The sequence below is a fragment of the Salmo salar genome, chromosome ssa10, assembly GCF_905237065.1.
Source record: "Salmo salar chromosome ssa10, Ssal_v3.1, whole genome shotgun sequence".
NCBI lineage: Eukaryota > Metazoa > Chordata > Actinopteri > Salmoniformes > Salmonidae > Salmo > Salmo salar.
In genome coordinates this window covers 35,920,002-35,944,257 of record NC_059451.1, presented here as the reverse complement: position 1 = coordinate 35,944,257, position 24,256 = coordinate 35,920,002, and the positions used below count along the sequence as shown (strand labels likewise).

Genomic DNA, 24,256 nt, shown 5'->3' with positions numbered 1-24,256 from the left:
TGGTAAATTCCCACCTCCTACATGGTTACAAATGCAGCATCAGAGTGAAAACTTGAGAGCCCTAACATAACAATCCGGTCTCAACAAACAATGCAAGTAACATTGTGAATGGCATTTCATTTTACCACTGTACCGAAACCAAATCGCAATACGCACCGAACCGTGGGTTTGGTGAACCGTTACACCCCTACTAAATAGTATCCATATGTCTGCAAACCTAACCTAGCCTAGCCTACCCTACCTTAACCAAACCTAACCTAGCGCTCTCTCCCATGCAGATTCTGTGACCTGGTCTTCCAGGGTCCTCTGTCCGTCCAGGAGGATTGGATCAAGCACTTACAAAGACACCTCATGCACACCAGTGTCCCTCATACAGGGGCTGGCATGGTAGAGGTCCTGGGACTACACAAAGAGATGTCCTCCTTTCCCCCCCAGCAGCACCCCTGTCTGGAGCACCCAATGTCCAAATTGCACCCCACAGCCCACGAGCCACTGGAGCACCATGAGCACCCCTGCTTGGAACACCCCTCTCATCATGATCACCCCTCTCCCCAGCAGGAACCCCCCTTGCCCAATGAGCACCCCGAAACCCACGAGCACCCTGAGCCACATGATGAGCACTCCTTGCATTATGCATATCCCTCATCCAATGAGCACCCCAGCCTGGAGCAGCACACGGCCACGCCCCCTCCGGAGCTTCTTCCAGTGGCTTCCTGAGCTAAGGGGTTGTTTACAACATTTTCACTTTAGATCTTTATCCTGCACATGTAAATATGGATAGATACATAGAAATATATATAGAGATAAATACAAATATTCTAAAGCTATATATATATATATATATATATATATATATATATATATATATATATATATTGTTTTTCTTAATATGCACATGGACCTACTAGCCCTTCTCTCTATTTTATAAGACCTGTATCTATACTATATTGTAGATGATAGATCTTGTTACTTAGACGTACAGAACCGTTACTGAATTTACAGTTACAGAGAATTCTACTTGAGATGCAAAAAGGCCAACAACATTCGCTGAAGCTTGAACAGCCGTCAGTTCAGAACATTGTATCTCAACTTTTTTTTACCTAATGTATGCAGTGCTGTTACCTCTTCTACTCTACTACGTTTAAGTGAAGTTTTACTTACAGATAATCTTGCCATATTGCAACATGGACGCATGTTAAATGTGTCTTCTTGTTTCTTTCTTTACACTGTTTAGCAGTCAGTCAGAACTTTGAACCCAATACCAATGGGGTGGCAGGTAGCCTAGTGGTTAGAGCGTTGGGCCAGTAACCAAAAGGTTGCTAGATTGAATCCCTGAGCTGACAAGGTAAAAATCTGTCGTTCTGCCCCTGAACAAGGCAGTTAAACCAATGTTCCCAGTCAGTCATTGTAAATAAGAATTTGTTCTTAACTGACTTGCCTAGTTAAATAAAAATAAACCAAAAGAGACAACTCACACCTCAGCATTGTGATAATGGTAAATGCTTTGCCCATTACTTTGAGGCTATTCTCATTGACAAACATTTAAGGAGACAGCGTGATGAGATTTAAATTTACACAATATGTACAGTACCAGTAAGTTTGGACACACCTACTCATTCAAGGGTTTTTATTTTTTACTATTTTCTACATTGTAGAATAACAATGAAGACATCAAAACTATGAAATAACACAAATGGAATCACATAGTAACCAAAAAAAGTGTTAAACAAATCAAAATATATTTTATATTTGAGATTCTTCAAAGTAGCCACCCTTTGCCTTGATGACAGCTTTGCACACTCTTGGCATTCTCTTGACCAGCTTCACCAGGAAATATTTTCTAACAGTCTTGAATGAGTTGCCACATATGCTGAGCACTCGTTGGCTGCTTTTTCTTCACTCTGCGGTCCAAATGATCCTAAACCATCTCGATTGGGTTGAGGTCGGGTGATTGTGGAGGCCAGGTCATATGATGCTGCAGTCCATCACTCTCCTTCTTGGTCAAATAGCCATTACACAGCCTGGAGGTGTGTTGGGTCATTGTCCTGTTAAAAAACAAATGATAGTCCCACTATGCGCAAACCAGATGGGAGGGCGTATCGCTGCAGAATGCTGTGGTAGCCATGCTGGTTGTGTGCCTTGAATTCTAAATTAATCACTGACAGTGTCACCAGCAAAGCACCCCCACACCATCAAACCTCCTCCATGCTTCACAGTGGGAGCCACTCAAATCAAATCAAATTGTATTGGTCACATAGAGGTGCGGGTATAGCGAAATGCATGTGCTTCTAGCTCAAACAGTGCAGTAATATCTAACAAGTAATATCTAACAAATTACACAACATATACCCAATACACACAAATATAAGTAGGAATGAATTAAGACTATATACATATTGACTAGCGATGTCAGAGTGGAACGGACTAAGATACAGTAGAATAGTATAGAAAACAGTATATACATATGAGATGAGTAATGCAAGATATGTAAACATTTAAGTGAATGAGATACCGTAGAATAGTATAGAAAACAGTACATACAGTTGAAGTTGGAAGTTACATACACCTTAGCCAAATATATTTAAACTCAGTTTCACAATTCCTGACATTTAATCCTAGTAAAAATTCCATGTCTTAGGTCAGTTAGGATCACCACTTTATTTTAAGAATGTGAAATGTCAGAATAATAGTAGAGAGAATGATTTAGTTCAGCTTTAATTTCTTTCATCACATTCCCAGTGGGTCAGAAGTTTACATACACTCAATTAGTATTTGGTAGCATTGCCTTTACATTGTTTAACTTGGGTCAAACATTTCAGTAGCCTTCCACAAGCTTCCCACAATAAGTTGGGTGAATTTTGGCCCATTCCTCCTGACAGAGCTGGTGTAACTGAGTCAGGTTTGTAGGCCTCTTTGCTCGCACACGCTTTTTCAGTTCTGCCCACACATTTTCTATAGGATTGAGGTTAGGGCTTCGTGATGGCCACTCCAATACCTTGACTTTGTTGTCCTTAAGCCATTTTGCCACAACTTTGGAAGTATGCTTGGGGTCATTGTCCATTTGGAACACCCATTTGCGACCAAGCTTTAACTTCCTGACTGATGTCTTGAGATGTTGCTTTAATATATCCACATAATTTTGTGAAGTGCACCAGTCCCTCCTGCAGCAAAGCACCCACACAACATGATGCTGCCACCCCCGTGCTTCACAGTTGGGATGGTGTTCTTCGGCTTGCAAGCCTCCCCCTTTTTCCTCCAAATATAACGATGGTCATTATGGCCAAACAGTTCTATTTTGTTTCATCAGACCAGAGGATATTTCTCCAAAAAGTACGATCTTTGTCCCCATGTGCAGTTGCAAACCGTAGTCTGGCTTTTTTATGGCGGTTTTGGAGCAGTGACTTCTTCCTTGCTGAGTGGCCTTTCAGGTTATGTCGATATTGGTCTCGTTTTACTGTGGATATAGATACTTTTGTACCTGTAACCGCCAGCATCTTCACAAGGTCCTTTGCTGTTGTTCTGGGATTGATTTGCACTTTTCGCACCAAAGTAAGTTCATCTCTAGGAGATGGAACGCTTCTTCTTCCTGAGCGGTATGATGGATGCGTGGTCCCATGGTGTTTATACTTGTGTACTATTGTTTGTACAGATGAACGTGGTACCTTCAGTTGTTTGGAAATTGCTCCCAAGGATGAACAAGACTTGTGGAGGTCTACAATTTTTTTTTTTTAGGTCTTGGCTGATTTCTTTTGATTTTCCCATGATGTCAAACAAAGAGGCACTGAGTTTGAAGGTAGGCCTTGAAATACATCCACATGTACACATCCAATTGACTCAAATGTCAATTAGCCTATCAGAAGCTTCTAAAGCCATGACATACTATTCTGGAATTTTCCAAATGTTTAAAGGCACAGTCAACTTAGTGTATGTAAACTTCTGACCCACTGGAATTGTGATACAGTGAATTATAAGTGAAAGTATCTGTAAACAATTGTTGGGAAAATGACTTGTGTCATGCACAAAGTAGATGTCCTAACCGACTTGCCAAAACTATAGTTTGTTAACAAGAAATTTGTGGAGTGGTTGAAAAATGAGTTTTAATGACTCCAACCTAAGTGTATGTAAACTTCTGACTTTAACTGTACATATGAGATGAGTAATTCCAGATATGTAAACATTATTAAAGTGACTAGTGTTCCATTCCTTAAAGTGGCCAGTGATTCCTAGTCTATGCCTATTGGCAGCAGCCTCTAATGTTCTAGTGATAGTTGTTTCACAGTCTGATGGCCTTGAGATAAAAGCTGTTTTTCAGTCTCTCTGTCCCAGCTTTGATACACCTGTACTGACCTTGCCTTCTGGATGATAGCGGGGTGAACAGGCAGTGGCTCGGGTGGTTGATGTCCTAGATGATATTTTTGACCTTCCTGTGACATAGGTGTCCTGGAGGGCGGGTTGTTTGCACCCGTGTGGAGATAATCCGTTCACCTACTTTGCGTCTCACAAAGACACGGCGGTTGAAACCAAAAATCGCAAATTTGGACTCATCAGACCAAAGGACAGATTTCCACCAGTCTAATGTCCATTGCTCATGTTTCTTGGCCCAAGCAAGACTCTTCTTATTATTGGTGTCCTTTAGTAGTGGTTTCTTTGCAGCAATTCAACCATTAAGGCCTGATTCACACAGTCTCCTCTGAACAGTGAATGTTGATGTGACTGTTACTTGAACTCTGTGAAGCATTTATTTGGGCTGCTATCTGAGGTGCAGTTAATTCTAATGAACTTATACTCTGCAGCAGAGGTACCTCTGGGTCTTCCTTTCCTGTGGCAGTTTCAGCATAGCGCTTGATGGGTTTTGCGACTGCATTTGAAATAAACTTACAAAGCTCTTGAAATTTTCCACATTGACTGACCTTCATGTCTTAAAGTAATGATGGCCTGTCATTTCTCTTGCTTATTTGAGCTGTTCTTGCAATAATATGGCCTTGGTCTTTTACCAAATAGGGGTGGTATACAGAAAAATGCCCTAACTTGTCACAACACAACTGATTGGCTCAAACTTGTACTTTAAACAAGGCACACCTGTTAATTGAAATGCATTCCAGGTGACTACTTCATGAAGCTGGTTGGAGAATGCCAAGAACGTGAAAAGCTGTCAAGGCAAAGGGTGGCTACTTTTAAGAATCTCAAATATTATATTTTGATTTGTTTAACACTTTAGTTACAAAATGATTCCATATGTGGTATTTCATAATTTTGATGTCTTCACTATTATTTAACAATGTAGAAAATAGTAAAAAATAATTAAAACCTTTGAATGAGTAGGTATGTCCAAACTTTTGACTGGTACTGTATATTCACTTTCTGGATCTGCAGCTCCAAATTTACCGTAAAAATCAGTATCACAGTTATCACTAACCTTGTAACATTGCATACTGTTCGACAATGCAAACAACTTTTCCTCTAAAACATATTAACTACACTTGAATAATGCAACGATTCACAAGTATATAGACAATTAAGGGGTTTATTTTCATGTTCGTACACGCATTAAATGTAGCTTGCAAGACACTACACAGATAGCATGTTAGCATATCAAACATGAACAATTCCCCTCTCATTCGAATATGAAAGTACAGTTTCAGCACATTAAAGTTACCTTAGAACAAACCAGGCTTCATTTGATCAGTATCATGGAAGTCATTATATGAGGTCAATGCAAAATTGCGACTGAAAACGTTTTTCCTGGTGAGTTGATCAGCTTCATGCTGCATGCTTCTTGACTGGATTGTGACTCTGAGCAGCCAAAGCAGGAAAACACAGTTCAGCTTCCCTTTCTTAAAGCTACGGTGACAATTTCAGAACGTAACCGGCTGTTACTGCAATTTCAGGTGAAAGCTCAATAAAACAAGTCTACAAATATAATGAACATGTCTTTACATTTCAGCTGTATCAAAAACATTGCTCTGCTATTACTATTTTAACTGTTTGAATGTTGGGCTCAACGAGACAATTCTGTTTACACTGTCCTGCTCAGTGGGAGGAAACTGTCGGGCGAGTGTCATGTGCGAGCTCCGGAGGTAGCGTTCGAGACGTGAGAAATAAGCAAGTTTACATTACAGTTATGTCTCAAGAATCGATACCTCTCAAGAATCTCTCGAAATGATCCTTAAAGGGATATTTCGGGATTTTGGCAATTGCCCCTTATCTATTTCCCCAGAATCAGATGAAATATTGGATACCTTGTTTATGTCTCTGTGACAAGTATGAAGGAAGTTAGAGGTAGTTTTGCAATTCAATGCTAACTAGCATTAGCGCAATGGCTGGAAGTCTATGGGTATCTGCTAGCAATGACTGGAAGTCTATGGGTATTTACCCATAGACTTCCAGCCATTGCGTTAACGCTAGTTACTGTAGAAATTGCGCTAGCACAAGTTAGCAACTTCCTTCATACTGTATACAAATGGTATCCACAAGTTCATCTGACTCTGGGGAAGTAGATAAAATCACGAATTATCCCTTTAATTCTCATCAATGAGAATAGACCCTTTAACTGTAGCCATAGGAGCCATAATCAGAATACAGGGTCAATCATTCATATCACAAATTATATGCATTGCTAAATCTGTCCTTATTGTATGGACACAATATCTGCTTTCTCTCCAACGTTTATGCTGATTATTTACTATTTGTCTTGTTCTGACTTTAACAGTAGGCTAACTGTAATTACGATATGTTCTAATTTTATGTTAATCAAGCAAAGATCTCTAAAGATCAATATTAGATTTTATTTACTGAAATATTCTAAACAAGTTTGAATGTTGGGTTACTGGATTTGTGTAGAGTGTAAGCTGAGTCGCTATCAATATCATGCAATGCAATCTTGCATCTGAAGTGTTTCATGGGTATGGATTTGCTTCAAACCACTGCTGCATTATTTTAACTAGCAACCTTTGCTAATTTGCTAACGTTGTCAAATAAGCATACAGAAGCAGTGGATTGAAGCTACCTACTGCGCACACACTGGTTGAATCAACGTTGTTTCAATGTATTTCGTCAACATATTGTGACGTGGACTCAACGTGGAAAATACATTGGATTTGAAAGAAGTCACAAACCAGTAGTGTTTTCATCTAATTTCAGCCAGTGTTGTAAACATTGAAATTAGGGTAAAACTTCAACTTAAATACATTCACTTAACCTGACTAACAAGTTGTTAAACAAATTTAATTTCTACATAATCATAAAAGCTATGTATATGTTGAAATTCTGTTGAAAATGTAATAGAAATGTATAAAAATATATTCAATATGCACTGAGTGTACCAAACATTAGGAACACCTTCCTAATATTGACTTGCACTCCCCCATTTACCCTCAGAACAGCCTCAATTCGTCTGGGCATGGACTCAACAAGGTGTCGAAAATGTTCCACATGGATGCTGGCCCATGTTGATTCCAATGCATCCCACAGTTGTGTCAAGTTTGCTGGATGTCCTTTGGGTGTTGGACCATTCTTGATACACACAGGAAACTGTTGAGTGTGAAAAACGCAGCAGCGTTGCAGTTCTTGACACAAACTGGTGCTCCTGGCACCTTCAAAGGCACTTAAATATTTTGTCTTGCCCATTCACCCTCTGAATGGCACACATACACAATCCATGTCTCAATTGTCTCAAGGCTTAGAAATCCTTCTTTAACCTATCTCCTTCCCTTCATCTACACAGATTGAAGTGGATTTAACAAGTGACATCAATAAGGGATCATAGCGTACTGGTATATGAGGAGTAATGCATTTCAGTGAGAAATAATCTACTTTGCCAGATGCATGCATACCTCTTTGCACCCCGCTTAGTTTTGGAAACAAGCTATGTTTGTTTCAGCTGAGCTACCATGTCAACACATTTAGACATTGATCAGCTTCCAAACTCATTTGCGTAGATTACCTAAATAACATTTAATATTTGAAAGTAACTCCTCTTCACAAGCAGTATGTGAAAGCAAATTCATAGTGAGGTGGGTTTATGTAGGCTACATGTGATTTGCCCAAAGGACACGATAATTTCAATGTGAAGCTAGGTATACTATCATTCATCCATGGTTGATTGGATCTTTGGAAGTTTGGAAGTAGTTACCATTAGCCCTATAAATAGGATGCCAAATTTATGATATTAATAATACAGTTTTAGTGTATTATGGATATTGTTTTGGATATTGTTTTGTATATGAAGGATGATTGGTTGATTTCAAATGTAATCTACAAGTTATTAATATGTTTGATTCACGTCTCCATGTCAACCAAAAATCTAAGTTGAAAAATACGAAACTTTATTTGAAGTGCATTTAAAGTTTGGTTTGATTTAGTCCTTTTACTCAGATTTTCAGGTTTACATGGAGATGTGAATCCAACATATTAATAAGTAATTTGAAGATAAACTGGATGTTGAATTGTGAACGCAACCAAATATCAATTATCAACATTTGAAGGAGCACTTGCACACCCTGAACCAACACTTGCACTTGACTCTCCCCCCTCCCTCTTTCTAGCTCTGACTTTGCTGATAGCTACTTAATTGAGGAAAAGTGTCCCTTAATGCACTAACTGTAAATTGCTCTGGATAAGAGTGTCTGCTAAATTACTAAAATGTAAAAAAGTATATATTATGAACAACGTATATAAAACACAATATCCAAAGGTAAAAGTGTATTATTAATATATATATATTTTTTTTATTTAACTAGGCAAGTCAGTTAAAAACAAATTCTTATTCACAATGACAGCCTACCCCAGCCAACTGTGCGCCACCCTATGGGACTCCCAATCACGACCAGATGTGATACAGCCTGGATTCGATCCAGGGACTGTAGTGATGCCTCTTGCACTGCGATGCAGTGCCTTATACCGCTGCGCCACTCGGGAATATCATGAATTTGGCATGCTATTTATAGGGCTAATGGTAACTACTTCTAAACTTCCAAAGATGCAATCAACCTTGGACGAATGATAGAATACCTAGCTTCACGTTGAAATTATGGTGTCCTTTGGGCAAATCAAATGTTAATGTAGCCTACGTAAACCCAACCTCACTCCAAATTTACTTTCACAATCAGCTTGTGTGAGAAAAGTTAGAGGAGTTATTTAGTTATTTGGGCCTAGGTTGTCTACACAAATTAGTATGGAATCAATGTCTAAATGTCTTGACATAATAGCTCAGCTGAGTCAAACACATCTTGTTTCTGAAGCTAAGCAGAGTACATAGTGTTAGGTATCTGGCTGGTAGACTTGTTCTCACTGAAGTGCATTACCCTTTATATAACAGTAGGAGTCAATGTTAAGGCAGGAATTGTTGGACGGTAGCTTCACATTTTATTTCAATATACCTCTTTATTTATGTCGATAGCATGACGTTGAAACAATGACGTTGATTCCAACATACCATTTTACCATTAAGTTCAAATAAACAATTTTAACATTTACATAGTTCTGATGATTTTGTTGAAATTAGATTGATGTAACAACCTGTTAGTCAGGTTAAGTCAATGTATTTAAGTTGAATTTTTATCCTAATTTCAATGTTTAAGTTAAGACGCTGGTTAAAATTAGATGAAAACAGCACTGGATGATGACATTCTTCAAATGGATTTTCAATGTTGATTCCATGTCACAATACATTGTCGAATTACATTGATTCAACCAGTTTGGGCCCAGTGGGTAGTCTCTCTTCCATAAAAACATTAAGATGTAAGACAAAAGATTAAGCAAGGCTGAGATAGTGGTGAAATATTGCTTTAAGGCATTTATTAGGCCTAGTTAATGAAGCACATTTTTCTGTACCGTTCTTTGATGATTCAACACCGCCAAGCACTACTTTCTAATATTATGGAGAACTTAACTTTCCCTTCCGAAATTGATTTTACAGACCAATAAAAGGACTAGGAGCATTTTAATCTAAGTCAAGTTACAATGTAAATCACATTTTCATGGTGCTTAAACTTCCAGATATATATTATATTATGCTAAGTAAAATACATAAGCTTAATGTTTTATTCATCTGGACAGCACTAGATGATGTCTGAGAGATGTGAATGTACTGCAATAAGGTCTGGTTGGTTTAACATCCATACCTCATTTTGGATGTATTAAGAAAGAAGGCTCTATATACCATGTATTCATTCAGCTTTCTGTAGTAAATATAGCAAGAACTTGCTGAAATAAAATACTGAAATAAAATACTTGAATTGGCCTTTTTACTTGTTAATTTGCTTCATATATTTTAACTTGTTCAAGTACATCAAGTACATTTCCCCCCCAATTTTTGTTTTGTTATGTGCTTTTTATAATTATTGGTCTCTCACCCCCTAACAAATCCTGCTGACTTGGTCTATACAGTTGTTGATCTACAGAAGAAATATACACTGATTTTATATAACCTGCCATTCACCTTTTGTTTTTAGCTTTTGTGAGTAGAATGTTTGGTTGGTGTGACTCCTGTTTTATCATAACCATTTCTGGGTTCCTCGTAGGGCTCTGATCAAAAGTATTGCATTATATAGGGAATAGCAGGCCATTTGGGATGCACCCCACATCTGCTAGAAACCCAACCCATGGCACAGGGGGCCAACCCTGCAGTTTATCCTGGACGATCAAAGCTGTACAAACCAATTGTCATCATGTTCCTCCGGAGGGGATTCTCAAGTACATTAATGCTCCTTCTCAGGGAAATAATTGTGCCACTCTGCGACTTCATTAGGTCTCCTGGCTGTTTCAAAAGATGATCTCTGCGGAGGTTGGGAGCCACGTCGCGGGCAGACAGCGTCCCAAGGGGCCCCATGAATAAAAAACAGAGAGAGATTATAATGAGATTGTGCCAGCCATGACCAGGAGTGGGGGTTTTATTATTTCACTGGCAACCAGGAGAGAGAGAGAGAAAGATAGAGTGGGAGAGAGGAGGAGAGGAACATAAATGTGTTATGGTGGAAGGAGCCACAATGGCCATCTGCCATAGTGGTGCGGTGATAGCTAGTAGCAGACCATGCTTCTGCCATAGTGGTCCGGTGGTAGCTAGTAGCAAACCAGAGCACTAGGGCCTGAGAATCAACATCATCCCCTTATTCCCCTGATTGAATAAAGAGAAAACATGTAACATATATGCAGCGAGTCAGGAAGCAGGTGCAGAAGGTGAGTTTAATAATAATAAACATGAAGATAACACAAAATAGGAGAAGCTTACTGAACGTAACCAAAACCAATACTGCCTGATGACTGAGGCTACTGAGGGCTATATTAAAGGAGAGTAATCAGGGTGGTGATGAAGTTCAGGGGAGCAGGTGTGCGCAATGATGGTTGGCAGGTGTGCGCAATGTGGGTTGTCAGGACCGGTGGTTAGTAGACCGGAGACGATGAGCGCTGGAGGGAGGGAACAGGAGTAGGTGTGACAGTACCCCCCGACGCACGGCTCCAGCCGCAGGACGACGACAGCCAAGAGAACAGCCTCGAGGGCGAGGAGCGGACCGGTCCGGACGTCGGAGATGGAAATCCCGGATGATGTTAGGGTCCAGGATGTCCGCCACTGGGACCCAAGTGTGCTCTTCAGGACCGTACCCTTCCCAGTCTACCAGGTACTGGAACCGACCCCCACAACATTGAGATTCCAGGAGGGACCTAACAGCATAGGCGGGGGTCCCCTCGATGTCCAGGGGAGGCGGAGGGGTGTCGCGGGGCATCATCCAGGGGACCAGGAACCAACAGCCTGAGGGAAACTTGACAGGAGGGTGAGATTCGGTAGTTAGTGGGGAGTTGTAATCTGTGGGTTACCTCATTGACCCTCCGGAGGACTTTGAAGGGCCCAACAAACCGGGTCAGCCCGGTGGAGGAGTGATGCAGTGAATTCTGGGTGTACTCTGCCCAGGGAAGGAACCGGGCCCATTCCTCCTGACGGTCCTGGCAGGGACTCCTAAGGAACCTCCCCAGGTCTTGGTTCATTCTCTCCACCTGCCTGTTGGACTGAGGCCGGTACCCAGAAGTGAGGCTGACCGTCAGCTTCTCCATTAGGGCTCTCCATACCCGTGATGTGAATTAGGGGCCACGGTCGGAGACAATGTCCTCCTAAAGGCACAGTGCCGGAAGACCTGCTACAGCAGTGCCTCAGCGACCTGGAGAGTGGTAGTGAGACCAGAGAGAGGGATAAAACAGCTGGATTTAGAGAATCTGTCCACAACAACCATAATAGTAGTGAAACCATCAGAAGAGGGGAGATAAGTGACAAAGTAAATAGACAGATGAGACCAAGTAAATAGACAGATGAGACCAAGGGAAGGGAAAGGAGTTTACCTGCTGGGGCGTGCCAGGGTGTTTTAGTTCGGGCACATACGGAGCATGAGTTGAAATAGCGAGCAACGTCCTGAACCAAGGTGGGCCACCAGTACTTTACGGAGATAGATTGAATAGTGTGTGTGATACCTGGGTATCCAGCGACAGGAGATGTGTGCACCCAGGTCAACAGCCGATCCCTTACCTTCGTGGGAACGTGGTGCGCTCTGGAGGGCAGACTGACTGAGCTCCACAAGTTGTCTGTATTGTGGTACTTTAGGACATTACATATCCACCTGTCCAGTAAAAGACCAGGCTCATCCGTAGGTACGAGTACGCTGTTGGGCCATACAGGGAGTCTCCCACCTCCCATTACTCGTACTCCTCTCCATGCTGTCATGCTGTGGGGTGACCAGTCTAAATCTCTCCAGGTGCTCATGGACTCTTGGGCCGATGGGAGCTTGGACGCTACCCTGGTGTTGGAGCTGGGTATCTCCACACAACCCCTCTCCAATTCAATGGATGCCAGAGCATTGGACAGATGCTCTGTTGGCAGGGTCACTCACAGTACGGTTCCCATCAACCTGTGGGTGTCAGGTAACCACAGTCCATGCAGTTTCTGCTCATTGAGTCTCCTCATGTAACTGTGGTTTTAGGATTGTCATGGCTCCAGAGGCACAACCCCTTGATCGACTGGGCTACGGGTTCTATCCTGGGTTGGAGCCCGTTCTGTCATGCGCATTGTCTCAAGGCGGCGCAGCCTGCCCCTGGACGTCCTCCTGCGGTCTTGGGAAAAGCCTCAGATCTCTCAGCTGTTCACGTGGAGTACCAGGACCTCTGGGAGGTTTTCAACAAGGCCTGCACATCATCTCTTCCTTCACATCAACCCTACAACTGCGCCATTGACCTCCTCTCAGGCACTACACCGCCTCGGGGGTGGCTTTATTCCCTGTCTGGTCCGGAGACCATGACCATGGAAGGGTACATTGAGGACTCTCTGGCTGCAGGGTTCATTCATCCTTCCTCCTCCCTGGCCGGTGCCAGGGAGAAGAAGGTGGAGAAGAAGGACAAAACCCTGACCCGTGTATCAACTACCGGGGCCTTAATTACACCACTCCTCTCCTCGGCTTTTGAGTTTCTCCAGGGAGTGACCATTTTCTCGAAGCTGGACCTTCGGAACGCCTACCATCTGGTTTTGATACGAGAAGGAGACGAATGGAAGATAGCCTTTAACACGGCTATCGGGCACTATGAGTACCTGGTTATGCCATTCGGACTGAACAACGCACCCGGAGTGTTCCATGCCCTGGCCAACGACGTGCTCTGTGACATCGTGACATGTTGAACCAGTTCGTGTTTGTCTACCTCGACGACATCCTTGTCTTTTCCCGTTCGGCTCAAGAGCATGTTCTCCATGTCCGACAAGTCCTGCAGCACCTCCTGGAGAACCAATTCTTTGTTAAAGCTGGTCGGAAGTTTACATACACTTAGGTTGGAGTTATTACAACTTGTTTTTCAACCACTCCACAAATGTATTGTTAACAAACAACTTTGTGCATAACGCAAGTAATTTTTCCAACAATTGTTTACAGACAGATTATTTCACTTATAATTCACTGTATCACAATTCCAGTGGGTCAGAAGTTTACATACACTAAGTTGACTGTGCCTTTAAACATCTTGGAAAATTCCAGAAAATTATGCCATGGCTTTAGAAGCTTCTCATAGGCTAATTGACATCATTTGAGTCAATTGGAGATGTACCTGTGGATGTATTTCAAGGCCTACCTTCAAACTCAGTGCCTCTTTGCTTGACATCATGGGAAAATCAGAAGAAATCAGCCCTAGACCTCCACAAGTCTGGTTCATCCTTGGGAGCAATTTCCAAACACCTGAAGGTACCACGTTCATCTGTACAAACAATAGTACGCAAGTATAAACACCATGGGACCACGCAGCCGTCATACTGCTTAGGAAGGAGACATGTTCTGTCTCCTAGAGATGAACGTACTTTAGTGTGAAAAGTGCAAATCAATCCCAGAGGACCTTGTGAAGATGCTGGAGGAAACAGGTACAAAAGTATCTGTATCCACAGTAAAACGAGTCCTATATCGGCATAACCTGAAAGGCCGCTCAGAAAGGAAGAAGTCACTGCTCCAAAACCGCCATAAAAAAGCCAGACTTTTAAAAGGACAACAAAATCAAGGTATTGGAGCGGCCATCACAAAGCCCTGACCTCAATCCTATATAAAATGTGTGGGCAGAACTTAAAAAGCGTGTGCAAGCAAGGAGGCCTAAAAACCTGACTCAGTTACACCAGCTCTGTCAGGAGGAATGGTCCAAAATTCACCCAACTTATTGTGGGAAGCTTGTGGAAGGCTACTGAAACGTTTGACCCAAGTTAAACAATTTAAAGGCAATGCTACCAAATACTAATTGAGTTTATGTAAACTTCTGACCCACTGGGAATGTGATGAAAGAAATAAAAGCTGAAATAAATTATTCTCTCTACTACTATTCTGACATTTCACATTCTTAAAATAAAGTGGTGATCCTAACTGACGCTAAGACAGGACATTTTTACTAGGATTAAATGTCAGGAATTGTGGAAAAACTGAGTTTAAATGTATTTGGCTAAGGTGTATGTAAACTTCCGACTTCAACTGTACATCATCACTGCAGGGAACATTCAGATGGATCCTAACAAGGTGAGAGTGGTGGTGGAGTGGCCCCAACCCCCATCCAGAGTCCAGCTTCAACATTTTCTGAGATTTGTTATTTCTACCGCCGCTTCAGCTGGGGCTAGAGTACCCTGGCTTCCCCCCTCTCTGCACTCTCCTCACCCAAGTTCCGTTCACATGGTCCCGAGCTGCTAATCGGGCATTTTCGGATGTCAAGCATCGATTCACTACAGCCCCCATTTTAAGCCATCTGAACCCATTCCATCAGTTTGTGGTGGAGGTTGATGCCTCGGACGTTGAAGTGGGAACTGTCCTGTCCCAGCGTTCTGCCTAGGACCAAAAGCTGCGTCCCTGAGCTTTCCTGTCCCATCGTCTTAATCCCGCTGAGAGGAACTACGATGTGAGAAATCGGGAACTTCTTGCGGTCAAGATGGCACTAGAGGAGTGGAGACTGGCTAGAAGGGGTGGAACATCCATTCTTAGTGTGGACTGACCATATGAATCTGGAATATCCCCGAACCGCCAAGAGCCTCAACTCAAGGCAGGCTCGTTGGGCTCTGTTATTCATTCGTTTTAATTTTACAATCTCCTTTCGCCCTGATTCCAAGAATATGAAGCCTGATGCCCTTTCTCACTTGAATAGCTCCGCAGCTACACCATCTGACCTTGAGACCATCCTCCCTACCTCCTGTCTGGCAGCTACACTCGTCTGGGTTATAGAGAACCTGGTCCACAAGGCGCAGCGCACCAAGCCGGTCCCACTTTCTGCCCGGTCCCCGGTCCTGGAATGGGCTCATTCCTCTAACCTTAACTGCCATCCCGGCTCCCACCGGACCCTGGCTTTCCTCCGACAACGGTTTTGGTGGTCCACCATGGTTCCTGATGTCTCCACGTCCGTCAGCACCTGCACTGTGTGTACGCAGAATAAGACTCTGCGACAAGCTGCGGCAGGCCTCCTTCAACCACTCCATGTTCCTCACCGCCCCTGGTCCCAAATATCCCTGGATTTTGTCATTGGTCTCCCTCCGTCAGATGGCAGCACCACTATCCTTAGAGTAATGGATAGGTTTTCCAAAGCCTCCCATTTCATTCCCCTTCCCAAGTTACCCTCAGCAAATAAGACGGCCCAGCTCATGGTATAGCACGGATCCATGGACTTCCGGGCGACATGGTCTCCGATCGTGGTCCTCAGTTCTCGTCCCAATTCTGGAAGGCGCTCTGCACCCTCCTGGGTCATTGGCCAGCCTGTCCTCCGAGTTTCATCCCCAATCTAACGGCCAGTCGGAGCGAGCCAATCAGGACCTGGAGACGACACATTGTTGCCTTGTCTCTGCCAACCCCACCACCTGGAGCCAGCAACTTGTGTGGGTGGAGTAAGACCGCAACACCCTTCCCTGCTCATCCACTGGTCTCTCGCCCTTTGTGTGTTCCTTGGGTTACCAGCCTCTGCTCTTCCCTGAGCAAGAGGAAGAAGTCAGCAAACATTCAGCCCAGATGTTCGTCCGCTGATGTCGGCGTACCTGGAAGACAGCCCGGTCCACTCTTCTTAAGACCACCTCCAGGTATCGGCGACAGGCGGACCACCACCGGACCCCGGCTCCCAGCTATTGTCTCGGGCAGAGGTTATGGCTCTCCACTCAGGATCTGCACTCCGGGTGGAGTCCCATAAACTTTCCCTCCGCTTCATCTCTAAAATCCTTAGCCCCACTGCTGTTCGTCTTCTGTTGCCCCGCACCCTCCGTATACATACCACTTTCCATGTGTCTAAGATTTAACCTCTGTCTCACAGCCCTTTGTCTCTTGTTTCCTGGGTCTTATCCTGAGTCGTGACAGCCAGAGAGGCAATCCAGTCGTTCAGTCTTTTTGTTCTGTATCTATGGACGCGACCCAGTCATTCGTTCTAAATGTTCCATTGCCATACTGGCTGGCAACATTCTTATCCCTTGCTTGCTAGCTAGCCAACTATGGCTAACTTACAGTCACGTCAAACAGTGCAGACAGAAAAAAAACATTAGCTGCATTTGCATTTGTTTAATCTCTAGAGGATAAAATCCCGTTAACGGGATTGGATAGGACAACAACCAGTGAGATAGCACGGCACGAAATAAAAAAAATAATAATCTCAAAATTAAAATTCAAGTATTATACGGCATTTTAAAGATACTCTACTCGTTAATCCAATCACATTGTCCGATTTCAAAAAGGCTTTACGGTGAAAGCAAAACATTAGATTATTTTAGTATAGCACATTAGCAACAAACAAAAAAATAGCAATTTTCCAAGCACGGATAGCCGTCACAAAACCAGATATACAGCTAAAATTAAGCACTAACCTTTGACAATCTTCATCAGATGACACTCCTAGGACATCATGTTAGACAATACATGCATTTTTTGTTCGATCAAGTTTATATTTATGTCCAAAAAAACAATTTTTACATTTGCGCGTGACGTTCAGAAAATGTTTTCTCCCCATAACCTTCGGTGAATAGGCACATACATTTACAGAAGAACTCATAAACGTTGACAAAATTTATAACAATTATTTAAAGAATTAGAGATAATCTACTCCTTTATGCAACCACTTTGTCAGATTTCAAAATAACTTTACGGAAAAAGCACATTGTTCAATATTCTGAGTACAGAACTTAGCCTTCAATGCTAAGCTATACAGTTAGCCTACAACCACGACGTCGAGAAATCTCTAAAAATGTGTTTGAAATATTTACTTACCTTTGCTGATCTTCGGCGGAATGCACTTGGATGGGCACCCACTTCCACAAGAAATGTTCATTTGTTCTGCAAAGTCCATAATTTATGTCCAAATAAGTCCGTTTTGTTGACCCATCCAGAACACTTTACAATGCCATGTGGTTTGGATGCAAATCCATAGACGAAATGTTAAAAGTTCCATTACCGTTTGTAGAAACACGTAAAATTGCGATCATTTTACAACCGGGCAATAGGTATTCATCCCAGAAGAAAAATAAAAAACAACGAAGTCACATGCACGCGCGTCATAAGACAACTGTCCTCAGACTGGCCAGTGATTGACTGAGCCATAATTTTCGACGGATGAAACCAGTTCCTAAAGATTGTTGACAGCCAATGGAAGAGTTAGGAGGTGCAACGTAAATCCTATGTCACTGTAGTTTTTCAAGGGATTCGAAAGAAAAACGACATTTCTAATTTCCCCCACTTCCTGATTCAATTTTTCTCCATTTTTTGCCTGCCATATGAGTTCTGTTATACTCACAGACACCATTCAAACAGTTTTAGAACCTTCAGTGTGTTTTCTATCCAAATCTACTAATAATATGCATATTGTATTTTCTGGGCCAGAGTAGTAACCTGTTAAAATTGGGTATGTTTTTCATCCGGCCGTGAAAATACTGCCCCTTAGCCTCAACAGGTTTTAAGCTGTTTTCTAATGACATTTACAGCACATTCGGATAGTATTCAGACACCTTGATTTTTTCCCACATTTTGTTATGTTACAGCCTTATTCTAAGATGGATGAAATAGATTTTTTTCTTCTCATCAATCTACACAGAATACCCCATAATGACAAAGCAAAAACGTTTTTTTTTTTTTTTGCAAATGTCTAAAAAATGTAAAACTGAAATATCCCCTTTACTCAGTACATTGTTGAAGCACCTTTGGCAGCCTCAAGGTTTCTTGGGTATGATGCTACAAGCTTGGCACACCTGTATTTGGGGAGTTTCTCCCATTCTTCTCTGCAGATCCTCTCAAGCTCTGTCAGGTTGGATGGGGAGAGTCATTATTTTCAGGTCTCTCCAGAGATGTTCGATCGGGTTCATGTCCGGGCTCTGCTGGGCCACTCAAGGACTTGTCCCGAAGTCACTCCTGCGTTGTCTTGGTTTTGTGCTTAGGGTCATTGTCCTGTTGGAATGTGAACCCTCGCCCCAGTCTTAGGTCCTGAGCACTCTGGGGAAGGTTTCTATCAAGGATCTCTCTGTACTTTGCTCCATTCATCTTTCCCTCGATCCTGACTGGTCTCCCAGTCCCTACCAGTTTCTGAAAAACATCCCCCCAGCGACGGTCTGCAGCCCAGAGCCTCTAGCGACGGTCTGCAGCCCAGAGTCTCCAGCGACGGTCTGCAGTCCAGAGCCTCTAGCGACGGTCTGCAGTTCAGAGCCTCCAGCGACGGTCGGCGATTCGGAGCCTCCAGCGACGGTCTGCGGTCCAGAGCCTCCAGCGACAGTCTGCAGTCTAGAGCCTCCAGCGGGGGTTCCCAGTCCAGAGCCTCCTGCGAGGGTTCCTGGTTCGATTCGTCCGGCGATGATTCATGGTCCGGAGCTTCCGGCGATGATTCACGGTCCGGAGCTTCCGGCGACGATCCCTGCACCAGAGGCGCCACTGAGGTTGGCGGAGCCACGAGCGGAGCGGGGTCTGCATCCCGCACCGGAGCCGCCACCAAGGGTAGATGCCCACCCGGACCCTCCCCTATAGGTTCAGGTTTGCGGCCGGGAGTCCGCACCTTTGGGGGGGTACTGTCACGCTCTGACCTTAGAGATCCTTTTAATTCTCTATTTGGTTAGGTCAGGGTGTGACTAGGGTGGGCAATCTAGTTTTTCTATTTCTTTGTTGGGCCGGGTATGGTTCCCAATCAGAGGCATCTGTCTATCTGATTGGGGATCATACTTAGGCAGCCTTTTTCCACTTTTAGTTTGTGGGATCTTGTTTTTTGTTTAGCTGCCTGTGAGCTTTTTTGTATTGTTTTGGTGAGTTTCATATTTATTAAATCATGTGGAACTCTAAGTACGCTGCGCCTTGGTCCATTCATTCAGATGAGCGTGACAGTAAGGTTCTATTCGGCACTTGTCAAATAAAATTTGATTTGATTTGATTCTGGAAAGTTATCCTATCTTCACAGAGGAACTTCGGAGCTGTCAAAGTGAACATCGGATTCTTGGTCACGTCCCTGACCAACGCCTTTCTACGCCGATTGCTCATTTTTGCCGGGCGGCTAGCTCTAGGAAGAGTCTTGGTGGTTCCAAACTTCTTCCATTTAAGAATGATGGAGGCCACTGTGTTCTTGGCGACCTTCAATGCTGCAGAAATTCTTTAGTACCCTTCCGCAGATCTGAATTTCGAATCTCATAGCAAAGGGTCTGAATACTTATGTTAATAAGGTATTCCTGTTTTTTATTTTTAAAACATTTGCAAACATTTCTGAAAACCTTTTTTCGCTTTGTCGTTATGGGGTATTGTGTTTTGTATGATGAGGGAAAAAATTAAGGCTGTAACGTAATAGAATGTGGAAAAAGGGAAGGGGTCGGAATACTTTCCGTATGCACTGTATTTGGATACGTCCATAACAATTCGCTAAAGAGGTGCTATTTTGCCTGGCATAGAAAATGTGCTCTCTAGTCAGGACACAGAGGAGCTAGCCAACAAAACAACAAACACAATCACTTCAAACTGAAGCTGTAAAGACTGCAAACTAGCTGCACTTCATTTCATTTACCATTTCCTTGTATATATCCATTAAAATGATGCCAGCTGATTCATGATTTCGACTGGCACAGAAACACTGCCAGCCTGTCTGTCTTGTCCTGACTTCAACCCCTACATGTTCATGGGACAGCTGGAGATTGAATTTGAATATTGAAACAATGTTGCAAATGTTGGAGAGACAGACAGCAAGGTTTATACAAATCTCTGCTGTTGAAAACTAAATGTTACTCTAAAAGAAATGTGAGATAACGTCTAAATGCTTTTTATAGTGGAGATCAGGTTCATAACTTGCCTGGCTGGGCTGATGAGACAGTGGATTGCGGAGTCAGATGGAACAGAGTAAATAGTCATTTTAACGTCATAGATTTATCCGGCGGTAATTTGTGGAATAGACAACGGCTGGAATGCGGTTTTATACAATCAGCATTCAGGATTAGACCCACCAGTTGTATAACATTAGCTAAAGCAGACACAAGCCAAACAAGCTACTGCCACCTTGTGGCCTGGAGTATTTAAACGAAGCAAATCGGTTCTATGTGAACAACAAAAACTTAACTGCCGCCACTCTGGGCAGAGGTACTTAGTAGGCATACCTATCGGCTGTTAGATTTCTCGGTGTGTCTGACCCTTTAGGGTGTTTCAGGTGGACTAGTAGACTATGGATATGTCCTAAATGGATGGGTATGTCCTTATTCCCTATATAGTGCACTACTTTTGACCAGAGCCGGAACCCTATGGGTGTAGGGAATAGGGTGTATTTTGAAATGCAGCTGCACCTTAACAAACTGGATTGACTGATAGCCCTTCCCTGTCTGTTGGCCTGGCTTTTTTCACCCACCTTTCCGTCTGTGGCAGTGGAGCTCCAGAGTTCAAGTCCATTGATCACGTCCTTCTCTCTCTTTCTTTTCTGGCTGGTTATTCTGACGTGCCAACCTAGCCATCGCTGTCCGCCGGCTTCCTGTACAAAAAAAGAAGAGAAAATCAATAGGTTTCCATTATCCATTTGGGCAGTGTCACTGGCCTGTCAATGATCCTGTTACAGGAGAGGTACAGAGGTGAGATGGCATGTGTGGCACCCTATTCCCTACATACGGCACTACTTTTGTCCAGAGCCCTATGGTTCATATGGGTCAAAAGTAGTCCATTATATTGGGAATAGGGTGCCATTTGGGACAACATCCATTGCCCTACTCCGCTGACAAGAGAAAAACATGCTGACAGACACCAGGAACAAGTTGGAACACAGATTTGCACTTCAAGCGGTCGTCAGAAGAGGCCGGGTGTGAGAGGCCACCACATGACAAGGGGGCAAGTTCAGAGGGGGTGGGGATAGAGAGGTGATAGGGGGATAGTCAGGGAGGGAAGAGGGTGGGGGTGAGGATGGAGGGGTGATGGGGAGCAGTCAGGGAGGGAGAAGGGTAAGGATGGGCAGAGAGGGATGGAAGGGTGTGTGTGTGTGTGTGTGGGGGGGGGGGGCACTGCCTCTTGCCTGTCTGTCTGACTGTCTCCATCCCCCAACACTCACACTTTTATCCTCCCATTAATAATTTACTTCTGGATGCACCAAAGGAAAGGAAACCCAGGTGCCCTGATTGTGGCTGAAGGAAATTAATCAAATACATTGCCCTTTGGTCTCCTCTCTATACTTATACCCCTAGCCTGTCCTGACACTTTACTACAGCCACAGCATACACCAGTGGGTTAAATAGTATATTAATTGGATGTTTTCATATGTTTGAATGGGTCTTATTATTTATGAAAACATACAAATTATGGAAAGTTTTGCTATTGAGGACAGGCCTGGTTAAAATGAGAACTCAAAAAGTGTTCCAAAATGCATTATTAGTAGCCTATATTATTAATTATTTAATAGACTAAGTGCTGTTATACATTTTAATAATAATGTTTTAATAATAAAGAGTGAGGAGTAGAATTGTATATGTTTTATTTAGACTATGGCTGAACATGTGCACAGTGTATTATTGACCTGGAACAAATCTAAAACACTTCGAAAATAGGTTACAATGTATTCAATGTTGGACTCATGGGACCAATCTATGGTGTATAATCAGTGAACTTCATAATTTCCCCACATCATTTGTTCCAAGAATGGTCAACTTCTCCCACTGACCAGCTAAGGACTGAGTAAGGAAGACATCAACCACCATACTAAAGCACAGAAATCAATACATTTTGACAAGGATAAAAAAAACGCTTGGAATGCACCATTTTGGTCCTCCAAAAATATGCTTAATCTCTTGTCAAACGCCATTACGTTTTTTCCCTGCCTGACCAAGATTAAAAGAAGACATATATTTAATGGACAGTGCTCCTTTGCCATTCCCTGTAATGTTTACATAAAATACAACCAGGCTTCAATAGGCTACTCTCCAAGTCAGTTGTATAGTAACAGTAAATGTGTTTCCAATTCCCTTGTAATTTGATGCGGGGAAAATAACGATAGTTTAAAATAAAGAAACCATTATTTGAATCTATGACACATCAGTGAAGGTTAACAAGGAATACTGTTATTATTTCACTGTAAATTACTTTAATCTGGACAGTTTAAATCTTGACGTGATCATCCGCCATCCGGTAAAAGGCTCCTCCATCAATAACGCTCTCTTCGATAATAAAATGCCAACTGTTTTTCAATTAGAACATTACTTTTCTCATCCTTTTTTCATTTTTTTTCACCCCTCCATTAAAACAATCTAATGTACCAATTCAGTTCATGATGACTGTAGGGAATAGTCAGGTTAATATGTTGACAAGGTTTAACAATAGCGGGTCATGTTGCTCAACACGCTCGACTGGTTCCGTTCAGCTCAGCGGCTGACAGGTCCTAATCACGCGCTGCCCTAAAGGCCCGGGCACAGAACATTTTAATTACTGAATTATAGACTAGCTTGAGCTCGCCGGCGTTAAACTGAGACATAATTAGGGCCAGAGTTATAATAATTGTTTCTGCTAATTGGGCGGACAAGTGCGTTATGGTGCAATTATAGGACTATCTATGCAATAATTATAAATGTGTTCTTAATAATATAAATGTGATATAATTGCTACCGGACTTTGTTTGAATTAGTTTTCGTCATTATAAATGTAGGGTTTTCAAACATAGGCAAATCAGTGAGCTTGTCAGGTTTTATAGGTCTATAAAATAGGCCTGCACTGCCTTATACATTATCTTTGGAGGATACTTCAATACAATATAGCCAATCTTTTAGGCTACTATCCAGAGATAAACTTCACTAAATATATATTGCATGAAAAGTTTGAATAAGCCTGCAATATTTTCTTGTTGCATTATAAGTAAGGGAAATTTACACGCCAGCTATACTGTGTTGTTGACAGATTCGTCCTCTTTCCTCAGTGAAATATGTTGTGCATACTGACTGCTATATGAACCAGCCAAGCGTAGCGGATGTCAATTCCAATAGCACGTTTCAGCAGCTAATGTGTCATTTACAATAACAAAAATAATAATCTAGTGAAGAGAGAGATAGAGTCCTCCTTCCTTAGACCGTGACATTCTGGAAAGTGATGTGGCACCTCTGGCAACACCATTATTTCCTATTAATTACTCACTGAAGAATGCCTTTAGAAATAGCGCGAGGTGTGACGGGGAGCTGGTCAGCGAGAGAGCAGCTGCCCCTTCAGCCCTCCAGGCGCGCGCTGACCTCCTTTTTTACTTCCATAAATTGGCGGCTTGACAAGCCATAAAACGGAAGAGATTTGATTTGGATATGGGAAGAAATGTAGAATATGAGCCAGAAATGACGAGT

General features: G+C 42.7%; 1 protein-coding gene across 3 annotated transcripts in view; it reads left to right on the top strand.

The window, feature by feature from the left end:
• LOC106560308 (zinc finger protein 644) overlaps nucleotides 1-1,490 on the top strand; it is a 34,154-nt gene extending 32,664 nt beyond the window's left edge. For all 3 annotated transcript variants that reach the window (XM_014123072.2, XM_014123073.2, XM_045687702.1), the window contains exon 9: nucleotides 279-1,490. In XM_014123072.2, the coding sequence (XP_013978547.1) occupies nucleotides 279-717 (439 nt within the window). In that variant the 3' untranslated portion in view covers nucleotides 718-1,490. The remainder of the gene's footprint in view (nucleotides 1-278) is intronic.
• The last annotated feature ends 22,766 nt before the right edge of the window (nucleotides 1,491-24,256 follow it).